Source organism: Callospermophilus lateralis, chromosome 2, assembly GCF_048772815.1.
Source record: "Callospermophilus lateralis isolate mCalLat2 chromosome 2, mCalLat2.hap1, whole genome shotgun sequence".
In the NCBI taxonomy this organism is placed as follows: Eukaryota; Metazoa; Chordata; class Mammalia; order Rodentia; family Sciuridae; genus Callospermophilus; species Callospermophilus lateralis.
In genome coordinates this window covers 77,720,069-77,746,326 of record NC_135306.1, presented here as the reverse complement: position 1 = coordinate 77,746,326, position 26,258 = coordinate 77,720,069, and the positions used below count along the sequence as shown (strand labels likewise).

The 26,258-nt window shown below is 35.8% G+C and overlaps 1 protein-coding gene across 4 annotated transcripts in view; it reads right to left on the bottom strand.

Moving 5' to 3' along the window:
- The window catches only part of LOC143392517 (transducin-like enhancer protein 4), a 134,988-nt gene that overhangs the window by 43,529 nt on the left and 65,201 nt on the right, over window positions 1-26,258 (bottom strand). For 3 of the 4 annotated variants that reach the window (XM_076846076.2, XM_076846078.2, XM_076846079.2), the window contains 2 exons: window positions 24,471-24,675; window positions 23,208-23,224 (listed from right to left, as the gene is read on the bottom strand). In XM_076846076.2, coding sequence (XP_076702191.1) covers window positions 23,208-23,224; window positions 24,471-24,675 — 222 coding nt within the window. The remainder of the gene's footprint in view (window positions 1-23,207; window positions 23,225-24,470; window positions 24,676-26,258) is intronic. The other variant, XM_076846077.2, reaches the window with a different exon arrangement.

Below are 26,258 nucleotides of genomic sequence, written 5' to 3'. Positions count from 1 at the left end.
ATGAAGCCACAATTTGCCACATTTACACAGAAGTAAGAATAATGACAAGACTACAAAATTCTGAAGCACAATAATTTTAAGGATGCTACGTCTTAAAACTTCTTAAATGGTATAGGCTCAAGCTTGTTTCAAAAAAAAAAAAGTTTATCCCTGATTATATATAAATTCAAAAAAGAGAAATGTTTTTATAAAAGTTTAATGAACACACAAATTAAAAAAAATAAAAATTTCCACCATGCTGTCTCCTGCAGTTATAACAGTCCAGTACTTACCAGTATTAAAATTACCATCTTGAAGAAAAAGGTGGCCTTAAAGTGAGAAAATGCTGGATAAGGGCTCAAGATGCTGTAGGAGACCTTGCTACTAGTTTCTTCTATGATGGCTATATCTTCAAAAGGACAAAAAAATCATAAAGATTCTACAGACTGAATTCATGCTACAGAACACTACCTTTTAGCATGCAAATACTGCCTGGAATAAGTCAGAATACTATTTTGAATAAAAGTTGATAGCATTTTGAATTGACTATAATGTTGGGCACTTTGCAAGGTACTATACACACTGTATCATTTAATTTTCTTTCTAAGAGCTCAAGAAAATGGATATTGCTATTGTCATTATTATAAAAATAATTTAATTGGAAGAAACTGAGCCACTTGCTAAGTCATCTATTTCTAGTCAATGAAGACTGACTTGATCCCAGATTTATCCTTTGGATATTATGCTACTATGTTTTCCTTTACATAATGTTTTATTCATGTCTAAAACCATCATTCTCACATGGATATGGTGTGTGGGGGAAGATGTACCTTCAAACATATAAAGTAAATTAAAATACCAAATAACCTTTGATTTCTATGTTTGAGGCAGAGACACGGTGGAGAGCTCCATTACTTCCTTCAGAATATGCACATGTACAAAATAGCATTTAACTCAAACTAATATGTTGGGGCTTTTGCACAGGAAAGCACTACTATTAAATGTTAAATAAACAAAATATTTAAGAGGGCTCACCATATAATACATCATAAACTCTCTAGGTTGTTCAGAACCTCAGAAATCATGCAATCTGAGATCCTAATTTTTTAAAAATATTTTTATTTTTAAATAAATATTGGACACAATACCTTTATTTTAATGTGGTGCTGAGGATCGAACTAAGGGTCTCGCACATGCTAGGCCAGTGCTCTACCGCTGAGCCACAACCCCAGCCCCTGAAATCCTCGTTTATGAGAAAACTGAAGCTCTGAAAGAACTGAGGACATGGGTGAGCTCAGACAATGGTGGAATCCTAGGCAAGGTGCTCTTTCAACTATATGCCTAGTTGGCTTTTTTCTCTTTCTATACATTGTAAGAAAATAATACACTCAATGAACTAGGGCACTAAACCAAAACAGTTTCAGTACTAACAAAAGCACTCATTTATTTATCTGTTACCCTTTACCAGAAAGGCCTTGGGGAACAAACACAGCAAAGAATCAAATCAATTAGAGTATCTAAAACAAATATCTGTGGTAATTAACAGACCATCAAACATAGAAGTATTATAAAACAGCTATTGCTTACTGCCACTTCACCAGGTATTCTAGCTTCAAGCATCTTGGATGACCCTATTATCCAATCAGATCAAAGTGGCTGGTATAGAATTCTAAGACATCATCTCTCACCTCATCTTACTTTGCTAAAGTAAAGCTGAGAACTGTAGTTGAAAGAGAACCAAAATGAAAAATAAGAGTGGCACTGACAGTGAATGAAACAGGGATCTTAAAAATGATGAAGCCCTAGTCACAAATGATGGTTAATGACTAAATTTTAGATTTTAAAAGACAGCCTTGATTTCATAACTTATTTTTGTTTTACCAAAGGTGGCTGGTTAAGCAAAGAATCCATGAGATTTAATTCTTATGTCTAAATTCTTATTAAGTGGATTCACAAACCAACATAACAAATGTTTCTGTCAAATCATTGGCCCCAATTTGGTATTCTAAAAGTCTAACTCACCATAATTTGCAGACTTCAACTTAATTTCTTAAGTCACCCTCACGAATTGATATAGCACTAGAATCAGGCATTTTTTGTGGCTGCCATCAAAATATCCCATCTGTTCTATTGTAAACATATTTCTGGAGGAGCAAGAGGAAGTAGGAATTAAGGAGGTAATGGAAGGACTGGAAAGGAAAACTCATCGCAGTATGACACACATCTACTTAACCCATGCCCTGGTCTCCAAAAGTCAGCTGAGGGGAAAAAAACAGCCAAAAATTGAAAGCATAAATATTCAATTAAGAAAAAGCAGAAAAGATGAACAGATTTTAAAATTATGAGTTATGATAGATACTTAATGTTATGAAGAAACTATCCTTTGTTTATCTATGATATGAAACTGACATCAAACTACAAGGCTGTAAAACCAAATTAGGGTTTTTATAGCCTATAACTCTAAGATTATTCTGATTAACCTCCAAGAAACTGATGAGATTAAAAGTTAAACTATCGGAATTTTTTCCTTTGCATACATTTATTTTAATTAATCAGATAACAGATTCAGAGCTGTAAAGGGAAGAGAATATGTCTGCCGGACATGAGAAATTTAACACAAAAACACACAAGTACTGTGTCATGACATTCTAAAATGCTGTTATTACATGGCCTTGAGCTACCACTTTGAAGGTCCACAAAATATAAAATATTAAAACAACCTCTGTGCCTCAAGGTAAGCTTACATTCCAAGAGTACAGGACAAATAAGTTACAAAAAAGAAACATATCACAACAGCAATTAAACTATACAAAATCAATATCCTTTTATTTTGTGGATTTTCGTTAATTTGATAGGCACCAAAGGGAAGAAGCTCATATAATATTAAGTGCCTTCCTTTGTGGCAGGCACTCTTCTGGGGCTCCTTGTATTTCTAATTCACACTTTACCTACACCCACGTATAACCAAGATGATGAAGACGGCTCTGAAGACTAACTGGGTTCTAATCAGCTCATCCCTTATACCTTAAGTGACTGTGGGCTAGCGACTTCGTTTCACCATGTCTTACTTAAGTATCTGCAATAGGAGGTAACAGCAAACACCACCTTAATGGACTATTATAACAACTAAACAGAATGGTGGCTATAAGGACCCAGCCAGCAGAAAGTAAATACACCACTTTATAATTGTTATCAACATCACTCAAGCTCATAAGACTAGACTAGACATGTGGCAGAGCTACCTCCAAAAGCATGACAATAGTTACAGAGCACACACTTTTTATCCCATACTAAGCAGTCTTCTATTTTTTTTTTTTTTCCTAAGTACTGGAAAAAGCAAAAGACTATTTCTCAATTATTCTATCTGTGAAGGGCTCCCTAAAGGGAAGCCTAAGGCACATGTCATATGAGGTGACTTTTAAAAAAAGGTAAGGGTAATTAACATTAAGTGGGCTAGGGAAGTACTTAGGTGGCAGACTGCTTGCCCAAGGTCCTGGGTTCAATAAAACAAAACAAAACAAAACAAAACAAAAAGCCAACCAACCAACCCCACATACACAAAAAAGGAAGACCCCAGGGTGATGGGCCCATAGCAAACCATGGGTTGGGGGCTAGAAATTGTTTGATTATAAAGATATTTTTGTTGTAATGATATTTGTCATAATCAGATTTGATTTGTACCTCTACCAAAATAAATGTTTTGACAAGCATTAAAAAATTTCAGGATGGAAAACCAAACAAAACTAGCTTTTTAAATATTTCATTCCTTGTAGAATGAAAAGACTGTACAATACTCTGATATTTATTCTAAATATTTCAGTGATGTGTCTTCCAGGTTCTTGAAAGCCAAAGGCACATAATTTATAGCAGGGTTTCTGAAATCATGCCCTTTTCACTGGTTGCTGGCATTTAAAGCATGTTTTCACACATTTCACAATGTTCTAAGACTATCCAAATTGATTAGAATTACATTTTAAAAGCATTTTTAACTGAGTCCTTGGGCTGAGTGAGTATTTTCTGACTTCCCCTTGTCCTTGTTTCTTTAGCAGTAACTCTAACTGTGGTTATGGGAAGTTTCCACTTAATCTAAATCCTTCCTTTCATGATTTTCCAAGCTATAAAAATGTGTACTCCTTCTTTCCCTTATCTTTTTTTTCTTTTAGTTGTAGATGAACACAATACCTTTATTTGTTTATTTTTATGTAGTACTGAGGACCGAACCCTGTGCCTCAACAAGAGCTCTACCACTGAGCTACAACCCCAGCCCCGTGAATCCTTCTTAATTCCAAACTTGAAGTAAACATGCAAAAAGAGAAATAATAAAGATTCAAGAAGTCTCAAGCACAGAGGATCCCATAAAGGCTTCCTGGGCCTTCAGTAGAGATATCACTTTTCTAAAAACAAAGTTCCAGTAGTAGTTGCTAAGAATGGACTGCACCAAGTATGGCCTGATGGTTCCCAGCTCCTGTTTTGCAAAAACCATCCAGGAAGATGAGATAACATTTAGATGAGATAACATTTAGAATTTCATACCATTCTACAGAAATATTGGACTAATAGTCTAATAATATAGCAAATGGGAATTTTACTTGTATTAAATAATTATGTTTATGAACCAGCTACTGTAAAAAACTGCTTGTTTTGTAACTGGCAATTTTTCAACAGACTGTTCTAGATTTACCAAAAAAATAAATAAAATAATAAAAATCTCCTATTCTCCTATGCCTTTGCCAGAATACCTCAGGTCCACATGAGAAGCTGAAATCCTATCTACCCAGGTGCCTTCTCTGGGAAAAATAAGGCCATGTCAGCTTACTGTCCCAGGTTCTCCTATCAGAAAACTGTACTCTCCCCACCAGGGCAAGCAATACTTTATGTTCAAAGTATTTATTGTTTTCCAGAAATGTGCCTCCTTTGTAACCCCCTACTAAGAAAATATGTAATCTGCTTGAATCTGAGCTATCTGAATTTACATTTTGGTTACCTTCTTCCTGTGTGACAGGAAGAATCCCTCATTTTGTAACTCTAGAAGACAGCTATGCAGTAGAGGGCACAGACCAAAAAAATAAGAGAAGGCAACACATTTGTTTCAATGGCCTATAAAACAGGACATACAAGATCATCTATACAGAATTCTGATAGAGAAAGTGAAGCTAATCTTTACTGAAAACACAGCAATCAGTTCATACTAGAAGTATTCAATTCACTTCTCAAATAAAGGTTATGGGCACAGTCTGTAGCCTCCCCTGCTGGACATGGATCTTCTGTCCTTCAGCATTCTGAATGCTGCAAAAGCCCCTTTCCCTTTAGAGGCACCTCTGCTAAAGACTGACTCCCAACGCCTCATGAGACTCCTATGTTAACTCAGCCTAAAGAAAAGGAACTGCAAATAAATCAGTATTACAGTGCAGAGATGTGCTCTTTCCCCCAAATAGTGACTTATTGACAGGGATTAGATGTGTGTATAGTAAAATAATGAAAAGTGGCAAGAGTCTCTCCTGCTCTACAAGCATCTGTTGGGTATACTCCTTCCCTACTCAATTAGAGGAATGTCAGCATTGTTCTGGTTTACAACACTGGGGGGAGAAGTCCACTTTACAGATAATCTGACATGAAAATAAAAGGGGTTCTCTTGAAAACACAAGGTAAACCACAAGATCACAGTCCTCAGGCCACTCATTGAGAACTTGCAAGAGTAGTTATAAGTTTCTCCTACCAGCAGAAGCAGAGAGTGTGAGTACAGCAAATGAATATCTTTTAAAACCAAAATTTGGACTCTCAGGAACTCACAATGTTCACCTTGTTTGGTCTTTGATTTCAATGAGTGGCAAGTGGTCTGGCTGTAAAATATGCACAATTCACATTCTCAGATGAGGCAGAACTATCCGAAAACACAAAATTTCCTGTGTAATTATGTGATCAAATCGGCTAAAGTTAATTCTCAATCATGTGCATGTACAAGATCCATTTTGTAGATTTTTAGCACCAAAAATTGTAATCCTAGAATAATTTATCCCACGGCTTGGCACATTTCAAGTTTGCTTCTTTTTGTTCAGTCTGGTACTTGCTTGTGAAAGACAACTAAATATTAACCTCCAAAGAAAAAAGTGAAACAAAGTCATTTTTAAGTTACCTAACCCACATTGTGCAATAAAACAAAAAGTAACAATAAACACCTATTAAGTGTAGTCACCTTAATCATCCCCATGTTACAGTAAACAGAACACTGAAGAGCTTGCCTAAAAAGTCACAAAGTTATAAATGGCAAAAGGTTTTTTGAACTTGAACCATCTGCTTCCTGAGCCTGAGTGTCTAACCAGCATACCTGCACTGCCTTCTGCCTACATGCTAGTTAAGAATTCAGAGTGTCATTATCCACAAAAGAGAACAGGTCCCAATACATGCCAGCTTCCAAACCTGAAAAAATGAGGTACAGTGAGCAGTGACCATGAGTCACCTTTTACAAGAGTGTTATTTTAGCTTTAACAGCACTGCAGCAGTGGGAAAGAAAGAGGAAGAGGAGGGAAGACTGAGGCAGATCTGTACAGATTCTACTAGAATCTATGCTAGCTATACTATTTTATAGCTAGCTGTACTATTTTACCCTTGCAGCCCTGGCCACTGCCTGAGGGTACAGTATACCAAATTGTTTTCCATGGCCTAAGTATATTTCTCTTGAACTCACTCCTTTTACTTATAAGTTTTTATTGTGTTTTGCTCAGGGTCTCTTCTAATTTTTGTCATGCTAAGTCAAGTATGTGATGTCTCATTCTCTCCCTTTCATTTTAATTTGTTAAGGATGATAAACTTCTTGCCTTATTATCTTTTCAAGTTTTCTAACTTTCCCAATTTTGCCACCTCTCCCTTGAGTACTAAACCGTTGGAGAAATATCAACTCTTCAATCATGTAAAAGCCCTTATTCCCACTTAGAATGGGAACTTTAGATCTAGATCCCTAACAACTGGATTGACCAGCCATTGTTGAAACAAGCAAAATATCACCTGAGAGTTGAAACCCAGGGAATGTTCATTTTGCATTCCCTTTTATCAAACTGCAGGGAGGCACTGTTAAATAATGCACACCTTCATTTTTTATAAAGTCCTGACCTCCCAATTGATTACTAGACTCTAGGACCACAAATAGTACAAAGATGAAAACAATCATTCCCACTTCTAACAAACTCATAATTATATTATAAACTATTAAATTATAAACTATTCTGCCTGACAACAATTAATTCCTTAAGATTTGGCCTCAATAAGTATATGAACCAAAAAATAATTACACAAAGATACAATCCATTCTTTTTTGGAATGGTGGGGAAAAAGAATTCAATGGAACAGGGAAGAGGAAGCCACAGGCTGATCCCATCCCACACACTGGGTGTATAGTAGTGCTGAGAAGTAGTTAATACCAAGATGATGGTGCTGATGGTATCCAGAGCATTCTAGAGCAAAAGTGAAGATCAAACAAAATAAGACATGGCTTGATTTTTTTCTGTCCATTCAATATATATTTTAGTATAGTTCTTTTACTCTTGCATTACCACATCACTGAAATGCACTGTTCTGAGGGTATTTTAACTGCCTCAATATAGTTTATCCATTCCTGTTTTATAAGCATTCTTCTGTTCTCCATACTTACTCCAATCCTTTACATTCCAGGAAAGGCAAATTCCGTGACAGGTTCCATCTACTACACTGTACAGAGATTTTCTGGTCAGTGCAGACCACTGTCACAAACTTACTTAGATGAATTCTTCAGAGGATCTTTCTCTGAAGTCTGCTTACCTCCACTGACCATCTGCATGGAAAACAAACTCCTCAGCTTCTGAGTCAATACTCAAAGGGAACTTTCACTTGGACATATTTTAAAAAAAGAAATATGCATTCAATCCTCAGCCAAGATGACTATATTCTGGTTTGTGATTGAAAAAAATAAATGCACAAATGAAGCCCAGGGAAAACTAAATACAAAATGAAATCTGTGAGCAGGACAGCAGTTTCTCCAACACTCAATCATTTTCAGTCACACTATGTTGTCCAGTAACCTGCATTAATAATTCCTCATGAATAAAATGCCAGCATTATCATCTGCAGCTATGTTGTTGACATGCTTTTGCTATTTCACTAAAAATATCATTAATTTTCTGGCTTCACAACAGCTGAGCTACTCCCCATTTGAATATACAAAAGAGTATTTTGTTTAAACCAAATTAAAAGCGTTCCAGTAAATGACTTCCATTTTGCTAGCTATACTATTTTAGGATATACTGTTCTTCTTAATCCTCCCTACCTCAATGTCATGCCTGTCATCTCCCCAATTCAAAATACTTCCATTATTTAAAAAAAAAAATATGTATATTTTTTAAGCTGAGTAGGAGGAATCAGAAACTAAATATTTCTGTTGTAACATTTCTGGCCAGCAATACATCTTACAGGCATGATAAATATAGTATGGTAGCCTCCTTGATTCTCTCACCTCTGTGAGCCAAAGTATGTAATCAGCAAACCATTATCCAGTTGGATATCTGGAAAGACACACACACACACACACACACACACACACACACACAATACACCTTCTATTTCCCATCTAGATAAGTTCCGCCATCCTCCATTTAAGTCAGAATGAAAACCACTGCTCCTGCCAAGCCCTCCTGGCATCTCACCACTTTATTTGTTCCCATTTGTATCTAATGCTTTTGTCAACAGTTCAACAAAAGTCAAAGCAAACAAACCACTGCAAACACTGGGGGTAACAGCAACAAGCATGAATCCTTCACAATTATCCAGTCCAGCTGCTCCTCTGGACTGCTTTCATTTACAACAATGTCAACAAAAGGCTGAATCCCAATAACTAGATGGGTCAATACTGCCACTGTATACCCTCCAGAGGAGGAAACACTGTTCAACTTCTTTGCTACTTTAGCAAACATGTAAAATAATTCAGTTAGATGGACAAATGCTTGTCTAATCATTTGTTATGTGAATTATTCAACAACTTTTTCACATATACTACTAAACAGGGCTCTTCAAATATTTCTGTGGCACTCAGAGATGTCCAATGTGGAAGCACATAAAAGGAACAAAGGGAGATGAAGAGAAATCATGGCCCAAGTTAGTTCCCAATGGTAATCTCTAGAATAAGAAGCCCTAGTCTTTGTGACTAATTCTTTTAGGTTTAATCTTTGCCTGGCATTTTTACTACTGCCAGAGTTTTACCATGGTCTAGACTTGGGGTAGAGCAAACTGGAAAGTCATCACTGAGGAGCTCCTGGGGTTCCATTATTCTTAATTTACTCAACTTTGAAAAGCGCCTCTTATCCCTTTCACAAGCACTGCCAATGTGTACAATATAAATTTAGGGATTTTAATGGAATGTTTTAAAAAATATACTTAGACATTTATAAACAAACCACAAAGTTTAAAAACCTGTTCCTAAAGTTATATTTTATTTTAGAATTCCCTGACCTAATTGTGATTAAAATGTTGACATTTACACAAAAAATTATTTTGAGATGTTGCAACAGTTTCATGATCTCCTTGCTTTTCTTTACTTTAAAATATATAAAGCTTCTGAAATTCTATATAAATTAGCATCCCAGCAAGAAGAACCCCTAACTTCGGCCTGGGCCCTCCTCCTGAATTCAAGGGAACATATCCCCATCACCCTTTGTCCAATCCCTCTATAGCATGAGTTGGACACCCAGAACCCAGAAATTCCCCACCAAAAGGCCGTGGGCCCACTTCCAGGGTTTACTTAGACTTCTTCCTGGGCTTCCTAGGTAGGCCTGTTGTTGCTTTGAAAGCAACCTAGACTTAAGGGCAGCCATTAGGGTGCAAATTAAACTTTGAAATAAGAACTAGAATCTTCCAAAAAATATGGGTAGGTGCACCTGGTTCCAGCAATTAACTCCAAAAGACCTGAGAATTTTAAATTAAAACCTGGTATTCCTTAAGGTGCACTTGCAATTAGATATACAACTTTTAAATGCTAAAACATAAGGTATGAGGATATCATCAGTTTGGATTCTGTCCCTGGCCCTGCAAATATATGGTAGGCCCAACAGCATGATAGCAGGTATAGTTTTCAGTAGTTCTATTCTTGAAAAATATTGAAATCATTCTTCCTACCAAACATGTCACACAATAAGAAAAACACGAGAATTTTTCCCTTAAATACTTTTATAGATCCACATATCCACAACTGTAACTAAATTGATTTTATTTCTATAACTACTTTAAAAATATAGAATTAAAATATTAAAAATAAAAATTAAGAATTGTTGTTTGCCAAGCTAGCACATATAGTAGAGATAAAATATCTGAATGTTAGATACTTTTTCTCTTCTAGATTATTTGTGTTCTCCCCTTCCTTTTGTAGCTCTCAAACATCCAGTCTACAAAATGACTGCTTTAAAGACATTTTGTCAAACACACATGAAGGAAACAGTAGAGATGCATACTGTTTGAATTCATTTCCTCTCCACACTATACGATAAGCCAACTTATTCACTGCCACATACTGCTGTGAAATTTTGCGGCTTCCCAAGATATCTATGGATTTTTAGTTCTTTGCATAAAGAAATTGTGCTTTCAAAAAAAAAAAAAAAAAAACAAATAGTAGTCCAGGACATGAAAATTCAATCTGAGAATCATACCTCCTTCTAAAGGTTTCTAATGAGCTCTAAAACTGGTCTATTTCTAAGGCAGGCTAACTAGCCTGGCTATTTCTTTCTTTCTTTTCTTTTCTTTTCTTTTTTTTTTTTTTTGGTGTGGGGAGAGGTACTGCGGATTAAACCCAGGGGCATTTAATCACTGAGCCACATTCACAGCCCTTTTTTTATTTTGAGAGAGGGTCTTGCTAAATTGCTGAGGCTGGCTTTGAACTTGACACTCTTGTGCCTCTCAGCCTCCCTAGTGACTGGGATCACAGGCATATGCAACCATGCCTGGTAAGCCTGGCTAATTCTAAAGCTAGCTAACTAAAAGTTGCTAATTTTGAAAGATGAAAATACTACCTAAACTGAATGGGAGAAGTAACAAAAAGTACTACTTTTTTGTTTAAATTGAAAGTTAAGTTTTAGTTCCATAGACCAATTGTTTTGATTATTCCTACAAAATACTTTTTGAATTCAAGTAAAAGAAATACATCAAGATTGGGAACCTATCAAATGTTACCACTAGCATTCCTGTCAGTATTTGCTGAAGTTTCCACGTCTGTATGTATTTGCACATCAGCCTTGGCAGTTTCCTGGGAAGACTATCTTCAGAGCTGGCATTCCAATCTTCATAAACTAGTTTTATATGCACTTTTTTTTTTTTTTTAAAGAATTCAGGACTCACAGGAAGCTCAGAGAAATGAAGAGGAATGATCGAGTATTTCCCATTCCATACCTCTAATAGGAAAATGATTTGAGGAAAGAGATTGCATCTATTCCTTACTCTGAACCCCAAAGACACAGTGCAGGCCTGTTTGTCTGCCAGCTGCCAAATCAATACCTAATGACTAACTTTAAATATTTTATTTAGAGTGCACTGCTCAGTTTTCAAGTTCATCCATTAATGCCCACAGGTTTCAAAAATCAGGAACCATCAAAATAATGTTTGATTAGTGATCTAACAAAAAAAAAAAAAAAAAAAAATCAAGACCATCTCTCAGCTACAGAGTATGTATAGCTGCACCTTTTTTGATATTAAAGGAAAATATACAAATGGACAAGTAATTTCCCCTACTCAAACCCTTCAGTATTAATGGCAATCAAGCAAATCAAGTGTGGGCTATTATACAGCATGGAATTGTCCTAATAAATTTATTAGAAGTGTTTTACTCTAAATGTTAAACAGACAGAATACATCTATCCTAAAACTATTTCATATGTATCATTATTCTTTCATTCTTCCCCAGAATGAAAAGACATGGCCCCATAAAGAACAGACGAGGAGGAAAAAGGTAGAAAAAGAAATTGAAAGTTACAAAGATGAGCGAAATAATTTTTAAAAGTGAGCATGTGGTACTGACAGGAGGAACTGAAAAGTCTGTAGAGTCATGCAAACATCTAGAGGGAGGGTGGCAGTTTGAAAATTGGAGAGGGGAGTGAGAAAGAGGAAGATATGAAGAAGTCACTCCTGTAAGGGGTGTAACTATCCAAAGTCCTGTTTCTGGTGGCTTGTGTATTTATTCATAGTTTATTTTCCCAAGGGCAAAAATGTCACCAGATTAGTTTAAAATTTCCCTAAATAAGGTCAGACTATATTACTATCAAATTTTTATTATCAAAACAGATACTAGTCTAAGCATTCAATTCAGGAGTCTCATTCAGACCAGTGATAGAACAATATGGTCGGGTTATAACCTCCCACGTCGGGGCTGGGCCAAGGATGTTTGATAACTCAGTTCTGAAGTCCTGATAACTATGGTATAAATATGTGATTATTTCAATTTTCTTTACAGATTGTTTTTTTCAGGGCAGCTCAATAAACCCAATAATGTCCAGATTTACTAGAAAAAATTTTATTCATTTCCCCATGCACCAGAAAGTAAGCTAATAACATCCCACTGAGAATGCTGTCAGGCTAAATCCTTCCATTGCTGAATGCACTACTGGGATAAATCTCCCTTCACTTTCCATTCCACCATCCACTTTAGGGCAAGGCCCTTGGGACTGCTCCAGATTACCCTTCCACACGCAGTGTCACAGGCACAAGCCCGAGTGGCCCAATCAGTGCCAAGAAAAGAACAAACTACAAAAGATTAATTCACAGATGTTCATGCATTTCACATACACTGTGCCCCATGGTCCGTTGCTAGGGCAACAGGAGACCACCAGTGTGCGCTTTATTGGCTTTATGAAGTGCATCTCGGGGACTATAGTCCGAGAAATGCTGCATAATAATAGTGTGGCTTTTCTGAAGCCTTGTTTTGTGTTTATCCACATTTAACCTTCTGAGTATTATAAAGAACATCATTATGCACAGCCTTCAACCCCCACCCTCTTACCAAAATGCCACAACTTTCTAACTAAAAACATTAAAATGCATCTCTTGGGGATCCATTTTGGGAAGACCCTTGTAAACTGCTCAACTAGTCCCATGATTAAGGGAGGCGGGGGGGAAACTATAACCATTTACAGATTGCTATATTAGTGCAGTCAACCATACCAACTACCCCTGGGCAGTATTGACATTACAAAACTGAAACACACGTCCCTTGTTTTGAAGGCATTGAGAGGAACCTTGCTTTTGAATATCAGGAGTTAGGCTTATGCAGATAAAATACAGATCATGAGATCAGAGTTTCTAGGTGCCATCCAGCAGAACTTCCTGCAATTATGAAGATATTCTTTATGTCTACAGTATGGTAGTTTCTATGGCCACATGTGGCTATGCATACCTAATATGTGGCTAATGCAACTGTGAAGCTTTTTTTCCCAAATGTATTTCATTTTAACAAATTTAACTTTAAATAGCTTTGTGTGGCCAGTGGCTACAGTACTGGACAGCAGAGTTTTAAAGGTTTACTGGATAACTACACATTTTTTAAAAATTTGCTAAAAAGCTAACTCTTCTTGCTTCTTGTTTCTGCTTAATTCACAAAAAAAGCGACTCCAAGTAAATTGTACATTAATTCATAAAAATATAACTTCAATAAATGTGCACAGGAAGGTACTCATAACCACTGCTAGCATCATTCATTGTGCCAGTTCCAAAAAGCCCCTAGTATTGGGTCCATCATCTCTGATCTCTATAACTTAGGCCCAGAAAGCAAAACAACTTCCCCCTCTGATCCCCACTCTTCCTCCACCCCCTTATCAGGTTGTGAGGTTAAAATCACAGATGTCACAAGTCCCAGGGCAGTAGCATAGATCAAGTGTTAATCTAAAGGAAAGGGGTAAATAAGGGAGAATACTGGCTGGCAGGGGCAATGGAAGATCTGGAATGAAGAAGAGAAAAATAAAGCCAGTGAATAGATCAATAGAAGCAACAGCTTACATTCAGATTCACAGGAGAAAGAACACACTGAGACAATCATTTCCTGGGAAAAGCTCAAGCCTAATGAGAATTTACTCTGCTCCTTTATGCAACAACCAGCCCTTTTGTGGCATGGGCTTCCTGACTGACAGGAACCCAGGGCCCCTTAATAGGATTTCCATATTATTTCCAACACCTGCCCAGAAGTTATTTGTTTACATTGAAGGAGGCAAGATTCTCAAATCAGACATCTGCTTCTAGTTCAGGCATATCTTAGGAAACCATCTAGAAAGCAGCTTTGTTACCATGGTGACATTTTTATTTTCCTCCTTTAGTTGGCTCAAAACATTAGCATTTCCAATTTTATTTTGTTGTTCAAAAGGCCAAATGTCGCTCAAGAAAACCGAAGTGGGAAAAAAACACAATTCTCAAAATTTTCCCAAATAATTAAAATGACCATAAGGAGGAATAAACAAAAGTGAGGAGCTGTTACATTGCCTATGGGCTTCTCTCATTGGGTGGCATCAGTAACTTGTTTACTCTTCCCCATCTCCCACCATCTCCTTTTCTCCTCCAATGCGAATAGTCAGAGACTCAAAAGGCATCTTAAAAAAAAAAAAAAAAATCAAGAATCCTTAAGGATGTGATACAATTAATGAGTCCATTTCCATGAAAAAGAATTCCTCATACTTACCCTATCACCATATCTTAGAATGTTCACTTACAACAAGTATACTTAAGGCATTTTAACTTCCACCTCATTGCCTGCAATTCAGTAAAAAGGGAAAGTGGTGAGGTAGAGGTAAGTATAAGCTTTTCAAGAACATTTAGTGGCTGCAGAGGAGATGGAATATTGAATAGTGTAATATTGAATAGTGTGGGGGGAGCAGACCGTGCGCCTGAGCAGGTTACGGGTGTGTATGGTGTTGTTCTGCTTTCTAGTGAAGCAGAACTAGAACATCATGGAACTCAGGGTAGAGGAAGAATGATACTTCTTAAAATGAGAATTTCTTAGGCTACACTACCAATACTCACAGTCTAAAATGGATTTTAAAGTTATACATTTTATTACATACAGAAATAATTGGAATGGTTCTGATTAATTAATAATCTGATAAAGTTAAAACAATGTGACTCACATTGTTTAATATTTAGTAAATATTCAATTCTAGCATTTAAGGCTTTAGTGTGCAAGATGTAAGCAGCATTATTTGGTGTTGATATGACTATTATCTTCACTTAACAGCAAGTTTATTTAAAAAAAAAAAAAAAAAAGCTAAAAACTCTTGCAGAAAGTACTACCATTCAGCCCTCAGCAAACTTCCTTTCTATTACTCCTTTATGAAGCCTGTGAAATTCTGTTCAGCTGTTAATAGGCAGTTGCCACAGACATGACTATTAGACAAAATTAGGACTCCTATTAATTGTGGCCCCAACTACAGTTTTTTTTTGAACCCAGAAAATAACTTGAGTTACTTCATACCACTTTAGAATATGATAATTATGGTGGACAGAGGTAATATTGCAGAAATTCAAGAAAGCAAGAAGTAAGAGTACTACTAACCTTTCCCTTGGTTAATTTATGTTTGTTGCACCACCACCCCACAGTAGGTTAGTGTTATTATAAGATGGGGAAAACAGATGGTGAACAATTCTTGGGAATATTTCTATTGGAAGAATCATCTACATTTGTAGAAACAAATGCTTTTGAAATTCAAGTGCAAACTATAACAAACAAGTCTTGGGCCTTTCTTTAAGTTTTTAAAATGTTAAAACATAAGCTTACTGGCATACTTTCCAAGAGATAAAACACATTCTAATTAATTAAGAAATCAGAAACAATAAATATCAGAATGAAGATGTTTGTCCAGTAACTAAGTATTGGTTTAAAGGGGAAAAGAATTAAACCACCTTTGCCAAAATCAGCTGGGGAAGGTAGGCCTGACAATCAGTCGGACTCTTGTTAATTAATATTTGTTCTGCTTCAGCAATCAGTGGAGGAGGGTGCAGCAAAATAAGCCTGTGTCCCTCCAGTCACATCATTAATCCATTCATACTCACCACCTGAGGACCAGCTATGCCCTAAAGACATTTATTCATCCGTTCCACAAACAAACAATTACAATACATTTTTTGGAATTAGGGCACCTGTTACATTTCACACAGCTTACATGCCCCCCAGCAGCAATCAATTAATACTGAACAAATTTCTGCATCATAAACCTACAGAACCAAAGTTCTTGATTGTTCTCTGATAAGGTAACTAAACAGATACATAGTAAAAACAAAATACCTTTAAAAGAATTAAAAAGCAACAAATATGTTAAAACAATTTTAAATTACCATTGTATTCTGGAAAACATCAGATATTTGCAAAGCATGCTTCAGATATTTGCAAAGCATGCTTTAAACATTCATCTATCTCCATATGACTTAACCTCCCAAATGAAATACAACTTCTACTATGTTAATTTGGCTAATGGTATGGTCAGCTTTATTGCTGAAACTTACCATTCGGTGTGATAGTTTTATTTCAAAATTCATTTCTAGGGTGGGACCTAGAGTTTTATCTGTATGATCCATGAAGGTTAAGTGACTTGCCCACAGATGCACAGCTTACTTAGTAAAACAGAGAGGATGCCTGACGAACCTGGCACAACCTTCCTGTAGAATGGCTCACATATAGAGGTTTTCATGTGATTCCTTGAAATGTCAGGAATACCTGAATCAAACCAGGAAGGGCCTTTTTCTTAAGATGGGAGAATGAAGTCTAGGTTTACATGTTGGTGGTGAACAGTGAAGGCAATGTTATTAACAACCACATCTAGGAATGTAAATTAATCTTCAACAGAGTTCTATTTGTATCCTTCATCTTATACACACAGACTATGTTGTATTTGAAATTCAAAAACAATGTCCAAATTTAGAGAGAGAGTGAAAGGGTGAAAAATGGAATAAAGCAGGTGGGGGGGGTGTCAGGAAAATAGAAGAGAGTCCAACAGAATAGAAAGGGATTGAGAGAAAGGGAGGAAAAGAGAGCATGGGGAACAAAATCTTCACTATGCCCATGTATAAATATGGATATATCACAATGAATCCCATATATCTAAAGTGTTATAATGCCCTAACTGAAATAATGGTAATGATCAGTAGAGTAGAGCAAGTGGAACGGAGGAGAGAGAATAAAAGGGGAAGTATTGGGAAATGAAATGGATCAAATTATGTGCATGTAGGAATTTGGCATAATTAATCTCATTATTATATGTAATTATAATGCACTAAAAAATGAATGAAGATAAATAGGGAAATAGGAAACAAAAAAACCCTAATTTACAAATATAAGTATTGCTTACCATAGGCTTTTTAAAGTATATTTTTCAATCTAACTTAAAAAATATATTTAAGTACACCCATGTCCTGTGGACAATATCCCTGATTCCCCAAGGTCTTTCCCATCATACTTGTAGCTCTTTGATACAAGAATCTTAATCATTTTTGTGGGAACATACAAGAAGACAAATCAAGGATTAATATCAAAAGGAAATTATAAAATTATAATTCTTAAGAAAAAAAACTTAAAAAGTGAGAAAGACTAAGATTAAGAGAGACCTAAGAGTTATCAAGACAAAATAGAATAGGCCCTATCTGGATCTTACTTAAAGCAAATCAATTTTTTTTTTTTGGGGGGGGGGAGTCAGTGCTGGGGATAAAACCCAGGGCCTTATACATGCTAGGTAAGTGCTATATCTCTGAGCTACATCCCCAGCACCAAATCAATTACTTAAAATAATCAAAGTCTGATTATAGGTTGCATAATAGAAGACAATTATCTTTATTAAGTGACTGAAGGCATTATGGTTATCTAAAAGATACGTTTATCATTTAAAGAAATGTGATGATTTTACACAATGAAATATAATATGTATGGCAAAATGCATGCTCTCTGGAATTTGCTTTACAATATTTGAGTAAAGCAAAAGGAATAGATAAAAACACGGTTAAATATTATAGCTCCTGTACGTAGATGTGGAGTGTATGGAGTTCTTTGTACTATTCTGTGTACCTGATAGTATGCTTCTAATTTTCAATAACAAAAAATAAGACTGAGTCATCCAAAGAGCTTTCCTTTGAGGATAGCACCTGCTATGTGACTCTAGGCAGGACCTTCGCACCTCTAAACCTTTCCCTGGAAATAACCTAAGGGTAAGCATAACACCTATTTTCACAGGTGAACTGTAAACTAGGAGCTCTAAGAGCACAGGGGTAGTCTCAGAGGAGATGAAAGAGTCCAGTGGATACTAATCTTACTTTTTCCAAGATTAGAATGAACAAACTGGAGTGCCCCTTATTAGATAGCTCCTATTCTCAGATTACTGATGACAGAGAGAAAAACAGGTGTTAATACAAGTGCATTACTGTTTTGCTTGCTAGTTTGTTTACTTGGTTTTTATAGTGTTTTAATTTCATTTCCTCTTCCCTTTTTAATTTAGCTTTCTATAATTTTATGCCTTTGTCTTTTTACAAATATCTGATCTCACAAGACTTTCAAAGCATCTCCTCTACTATTGTCCCACACAGGACATTTCAAAAGGTTAAACATGCTAAAAGCATTTTTCTTTTAGACAGATATTCCTGTGAGATAGAAAAAGATCCTGGACTAGAACCTTGACCATTTAGTCTTATCCTGCAAAGTTAAGTGCAAGTAGAAGTAATCATTCTGCTAATTCAGCTAAAACCCCACTTTTACCTGTAACACTCAACTAATAAGGCAAAAGTACTTTCTTGGCCTGAATCACACACTTTAATTTGAACATGAAAACAACCTTATTCTAATTTTCCTCTGATAAACCATTACTGCCAACAGAAAATGACAGAGAGAGAAAAGAGAACAGCAACATATGATGTTTTACCATCTATACAGAATAAACACTGAAATATAGATGGAACAAAATAAACAGGCACTATCCTAAACACAACTAAAGAGTAGATAATTATGAAAACTTCTGAATGAAAACCAAAAGAATTCACAGGATAAACCGCAGTATAGAGGCTGGAGAGGGTAGAGAGATTGCCTAACATGTACAAGGCCTGGGGTTTAATCTCCCACTGCAAAACAAAACAACACAACACACAATATACACCTACAAAAAAGCATTCAGTCTGAAAAATAATTATATGTAAATTAAAAAATTAAAGTGTACCATCATACTCATACAACACTTAAGAGGGCAAAAAAATGTACTTCTAAATACATGTTACAGATTAAAAAATTAAAAATTCCTCAAAGATACGGATTGAGGGTTATTGCACTCAAGATAAAACATGAGAGGACTATGCAGACACATAAAATGGACATAATAAAAAATGCAATAGTATAGTAGCAACTTGGGAGATGCTATGGAGTTAATCAATATTTGATGATAATGAATTTTGCTATTTATATATAAGCTGGGTCTTGATTTAGGTGCCTATCACTTTGCTGGGTGGTATTAGAACTATTTAGATACTGGGAGGGAAGATAATAAGGCTAATTTCTCAACCTCAAGTTCATTTCAAATTTTAGACATCTTGACTTTCACAGCTCTAAACCATTACACTCATTTCAGTTTTTCAGATGAAAACTAAAGAGTGATGTGAAAACCTAATAAATCAAACAACTGACTCTTCTTCATGAACTGGTACCTCCAGGAACTGGGAAGCTCCTGGCAGTACTCCAAATGTTCTTTTCTGGAGGGCATTTTAGAGCCAACCACTTTTCTCCTTCAGTCCTCAGTGGGAAGAATGGGCATGTTAAGTTCCACCACCTTAGAAAACACTTTGCTTTGTTTTATTTAGGCCTTTTTCTAAAGATGTGGAGAAGAGTTCTAAATAAAGGAAAATGAAGTATGAACTTAATTTCTGGGCCTTTTGGAGAGGGTACCCAACCCAATAAAAATATCAATTTATAATAAGCTACCATTCCATAATAAATCAAGCTAAACTTGAACTTTCCACTCTACTATTAAGGGTGAGAGTAGACCATGGGCTGCTTCTGTCTGTTTTCAAGCCTCAAATGTAGGTCTTACAGTTGGGCACGTGGAATTACTGGACAGCCACAGGAAAGCTGGAGGTGCTGTGGCTCCTTACTTTTAGCCCTACTACATACAAGGTTCTAGTTTCTCATCACCAAGGAAATTGATTCTTGGACACCTATAGTGCTTTCTTCTTTAGATCCATATTTACATTCTCAACCCTTGTTGAAAAATTTCAAACAGAGGTCTGCAAATAACAGGCTTAGGAATGAACTTGGCTACTGCAGCTATAGAAAACAAGATCAATAAAACCAATAGCATGTGATTTAGTGGCTACAGAACTTTCAAGAGGAGAAAGGAAAAAGAAGAAAAAGAACCTATCATGTACCAAATGATTTCTTTCATTTCACTTGGCATCTAAAGGTAAAACACCTTAATTACTTCAGAGTAAGTTTATATTTTATAAGCTATTCTGAAATATGCCCTATTTAATTATTTGTAACGTCAAGAAAACATTTTTAAAGTGTCTCTCAAATTAAACCCATCCACAACCATGTATAAATCAAAATTTTGCTACCATATCAAAATGTTACAATGGGGCTGTATAACATTGCCCACATCCTCATTACATGCAACACTAATTACTACCAGCAGATTCAGAATTTTGTGCACATTAGAGGCTTTTAGAGGAGCTATAAAAAATTTCAGGCACCATTAATTTAAATTTGTATTGAAATTTCCTTTTTGACAGATGGCCAAAAATTACTTATTATTTAGAGTACCAGAGCTGCCTGTTTGCACATTAGAAGAGGAAAGGGAAAAATTAAAAGCAAGAAGGAAATTTATGTCACATTCATTACCTGTTAAATGTTAAGGAGCATTATCCTGCATGAATAAATTATTTCATACAAGCCTGACTCCAGCTGCAGGCAACTGACACACTCTGGCTGATAAAAACCATCTCGAGTCACACAGCCAACAATCATAAAAAGCTCCTTTAACCAGAAACCATTTAGAGGAGGATAAGGACGATCGATGGAAGAATAAGCAACTAACAACTTCTCTGAACATCATAGAACACATTTTTAAAAAATCAGCCAACTATTTCACTTTGCAAATTTTTAGCTCAGCCCCAGACTTGACATAACAGAACTTCAAGTTTCAGAATGGTACCCAACCCAATAAAAATATCAATTTATAATAAGCTACCATTCCATAATAAATCAAGCTAAAATCATCTGCTTCTCATTCCTGTTTGTTTTCCCCCTGTCTTCTAGCTGCATAAGACTCTTCCAACTTCCAGGCTCTCCATGCATGATTATAGATTGTTTCAAAATACACACTACTCGAATAAGGGAATATAAAACATAATTAACACAAAAGTGTGCACTGACTGGAGTATAAATATTTTCACAGTCAGCTGGGAATTGGGCATGAGAGAAAGCTTTAGTTTAGTTCACTGGCCTGCCTAAAGGTGTATATTTATCATTAAGAAACCAGGAAATGTTTATATGAAGCCCTCAGAACAACTACACAGGCTTTCACAGTGCTGCTATCAGTTTATCCTAGTCATTGCATTTACTTACTACTTCCAAAGTACACATGTGTGGAATGCTATATAGACTCTATAAAGAATTTTTTTTTAAATCTAGATACTGATATGCATATTATCCAACAAAATACACAACCATAAATTCATAATTAAATAATTTAATGCATGCAGCTCCAATTGTAAATGTTGACATTTGTATGAGGTTGCAGATGCCCTTTCAAATTACAAAAGATTCTTTAAGAGTAAAACAGATATACTCAATTTTTATTTTCCATTATTTAAGGACTCTGGGAAAAAAAATTTCCCCTTTTATTATAAAAGACAAGGAGCCTTTTAAAGAAGCATTCAAAGCGACAGCACAGATTGTTTCAGGGAAGATATTAGTCTTTGTATACAAGGTTTAATTAAAAACCCCAAGAGATGTAATTACCTATGCTCCACAACATTCAATTACTATAAAATATAAGAAAGGAATAGGCAGCATTTGTACTTTGGCCAATATTTGCAAACTGTCTTTTCCTTCTAAATCAGTAAATAATACAATGGCATATGTAACAAAAATATGCATAACATGATAGCATATTTACACTGTACTGGGTGGAAAAACGATTAAAACAACATTCACACTTTACTCATTTCTTGCCATGGCAGTCTATTTTGCCTTGTTTACTTCCTAAAGAAATTCAAATATCCTGAGTACATTCCATTGTGGCATTATAAAGCACATACAAATAATTAGGCCCTAAATACCTTTTGTATTTCCTTACAACTTGTCTATAAAGGAATACAGAAGGCAGATAAGACAGAGGTAAAACCCAAAGAGAACTGCCATACTAGAAATCAAGATATTAAAAATAACTAGCTTTGAAACTGGTGATCCTCCTGCCTCAGCATCCCAATGATCTGGTCAGCTGGGATTGCACGCATGTGCCTCCATGCCCAGTTAAACATATATCAAATATGTGTATTTGATTCCCATGTCCAATACAAATCAGACATTTTAATTTTGTAAAAATTTCTTTCCTTCTCTTAACTATTTGTGAGGATAAACTAATTTTTATGCTTAATATAATAAAGTCAACTGTCAGGTTTAAATAAAAACAGAGACAGAAAGAGATAGATAGAAACAGAGAGAGAGAGAGAGGAAAAGAAACTGGTGAACAGAAATGCTCTTCAACAATTCTTTTCCAGGTGCTTGGAACTGAACCATGGCCTCATGGCCTCACGTGTGCCAAGCACATGATGTTCCACTGAACTACATCTCTGTGTAGCTCCCCCAAATTAAGAATTCTAATAAAGAATTTTGTAGGATGAAATTTTTTGGAAACATGAAACTTGTATGTATCTCCTTATAAATCAATTTATGTACTTCGTTTCATTATCACCTTACAGCCAAAGCTGAAGTGAAGAAAGTAGTTATTCTTTTTCACGTGGTAAGACATAATAAGGAGCAATGCAAATCAGAGTTTATGATTCAATCCTGCTCTACAAATATGATTCTTATAGAGAAACAGGATTATATTTTTAAAAATATCAACCACATATCTAAAAAGTCAGTTAACTACTATTTGGTTAAAAAAAAAAAAAAAATCACCCTACTGTTCCATAAACTTAAAAGAATACACACTAGATTTACCCCTATCATTTAGAGAGCCCTTTTAAGCTAGTTCTTTGTGAATTTTGAGTCCTACCTTGATGGAGTCTCTGTCTGTAGGCAAAACAGCAGCAACACAAGGAGATAAAGTAGTGGAAAGAAGAAAAAAAAGTACTTGTTAGTTTACACAAACTCATATATTTATCAAACTTGATCTCTGTTAAATAATAAATTGCACAGATGTCAACTTTGCTGTAAGTTAATTATTAACATTACCAGATTTACAAAGCAAGTCTACCTTTGACACAATTTCAGAAGGACCAAAGCTGACCACGCTTATTACTTATGTACCTTGTCAACCTTTCCACTTATAAAAATGTTTATAATCATGAGTCAACTCTGTACCATAGCATTAAGATAACAGAAAGAAAAATGAGTGGTTCTCATGTCGGGGATGTAAATTTATACTTATGTGATAAAAATAATTTATCCAAGATTATAATTCATGGACATGACATGGAAACAGGAGTAGAAACAAGCTTTGAATTATGAACCACGCGATTTGAACCAAGGAACCACCATGTGCTAAGTAAATTCCCACAAAGGAATGCTGGGAGACTTTTTCATCTATTTTGTCTTTAACTATTAAAAATTATTAGTAAAGCATCATACAAACATATAGTCACACTGAAATGTCTCTATACCATCAACTTTCTCACAGGAGGGAAGAAGTCAACCTAAAAGAAGCACAACTGGCCTTTAAATCGAGTAATTACATAAATAATTGTGCTATTCTTGTAGTAAGAAATAAGTTACTTTTATGCTTTTAAACAGACTGGGCGAGAGAGGCAGTTAAATCAACAGATGTCACTAATTTGTGCTGTACCTTCTCAATTACTAAAACCACCAGAACTGTTTTCTTACCTGTAAGATTTTTACTGCCCTGAGTTTGTTCACCTGATTTATATGTAATAATTGATTTAGTCAAATATCAAGTGGACATTTATTAGTAAGTCTTTCCCAAAATAAATTTGATCAAAATTAGCTATTAATGGAACACACTACTCCAAATACAGGACATCATAAGACTATTACTGATTTAGTCTCAGGAAACATAGGGTAGCTGGGGATCAAAGGCAATAATCAAGAAAACAGATCCCTTGCCTTTAAGGAATAGATTTACTCTTGCCAACCACTAGGGTGTCACTAGACAAATGACTGCTTCAAATAATGAATTTATCTTATTTTGTTTAGTCACTGGTAAAATTAAATTCAGAGATAGACTCAACAATGGTATCTGGAACCTACCCTCAGCAGCAGGTAGGTAATCTCAGACTACTAACACAAGAGGATTGCTCACCTCTTTGGTGATCATTGTCATGATGCTTCTTCTCGTCTTTAATTGGAAGGTGGGATTGACCTCCCAGGGCACTGGAGAGGGCCAAAAGCCCAGCACTGCTACCAATAGGTGGAATGGCAGGGGGCTGAAGCCCTGAAGGATGTGGAGTCAGAGGCACAGGCAGACCGTGTCCATGTGATAAATGCTGAGCCTGGAGTTGTTGCTGCTGTGAAAAATTAGACACAGATATTGAATTTGTCCCCTCTATCAATCCACCACCCCAGCAAAAAGAACTCAGAAAGTGAAAAATCCAGTAACATGAAAGAAATAATTATAATGTACATGTTTTCAAAGGGGGGAGGAGAAAAAGAAATGTATAGATGGTAAATGCTTCCTTTCTTACTCATATTTGGGGATTTTGTACATGTACAGTAAATAACTTAGCTTTTAAGTAGTAAAATTATCTAACTTAACATTTAGAGTTTAAAAAGCCTGTTTTGTTCCCAAAAGGGGGGGCTGGCTATCATACATTTCTAATCAAAACATGTATGTGAGTAACTGTTAAAGCAGTTATGTTGAACAAAAAAGGCTGAAAATTGAGAAAATTAGTGTTAAACAGTTCTCCCAGAACCACTGCACAGCATGCAGGGAGAGTTAATTTGAAAGAGAAAACCTGAATTAACAACCCAGAAAAGGAAACTGGTTGCAGCCACCGTTTTAAGCCCTTTAAGTGTCCTCAGCGGTACTTGAGCAAATTACTAAAGAAAATCTAATGTAGCAAGGCTTGGGTCCTCCTGTAGGCTTGCTCAATAATGCTGAAATAATTGGGCACTCTGTGCACGTTTAGTGATGCTCGAATGAAAAGCTAGAGGCCTGCCCTTGTACTCTTCTCTAGCGGCCGACTCTATGTTGTGACAGGTTTATTTGAGTGGGACTGTGATGCATGCACCAGTAACTGCGCTGACAAGAGTTTAAAGTCATTTTTACCAGCACACTGGCAACACATAGAGAAAGCCCTTGAGAGGCTGGAATGGGAGTGCTTGACCTCAGCTGAGGCTGCACCAAGCTCCACTACAAGAACTGCTGTGGGCGGCCTGGTTGCCTCTTCTGAGTAGGAAAAGGAAGGAGGGGGAGGAGGAAAGGAGTAGGGAGGGTATTAAGTTAAACATGTCCCTCAACAGAAATTCCTTCAACTCAAAACCCTGCTCCAATTTTCTATCAGAACAAGTGCTGAGTAATTAATGTTTGTAGTGATTAAATATTACTGTCTTCCAATAAATCACTATCTAGGCCTAACTTATGACAGTAAGCAAGATTTCACAAAATAGTTTTAAAAAATAAAATTATCCTAGTAAAAAGGATCTTGAAATGCCTTCATAAAACACTTCAAAGAAAAAAGTGAATATTTTTCTCTCTTTTCCAAATTCTGTTTGTTTTCTTCTTCTTGTCTTCTTATATTTGACTGAAGTCAAAAGTATAGCATTAATTAGCTCTTTTTTCTTGTTGACCTGCATCTATTTTCTGGCTATGTGCATTTAAAATACAATCAATAAAATAAAGTACAAACACTTATGTCAAGTTTAGATTAAATAAAAATGGAAATAGTACCTAGATACTCCACCAACCAAGGCCCATGTGCAAAATCATGCCAAAGTTTTTCCTAACTGGGTAGTTTTTAAGTTAGATTGTTCTTCATCTGAGTGGCTAAAATCATACCCATAATTCTTTACATACTGTAATTTAGACATGACCAAAAAGTATGAGTATAAAATTATATTTTCTAAATGAATATGAAGAAAACAAAATAGG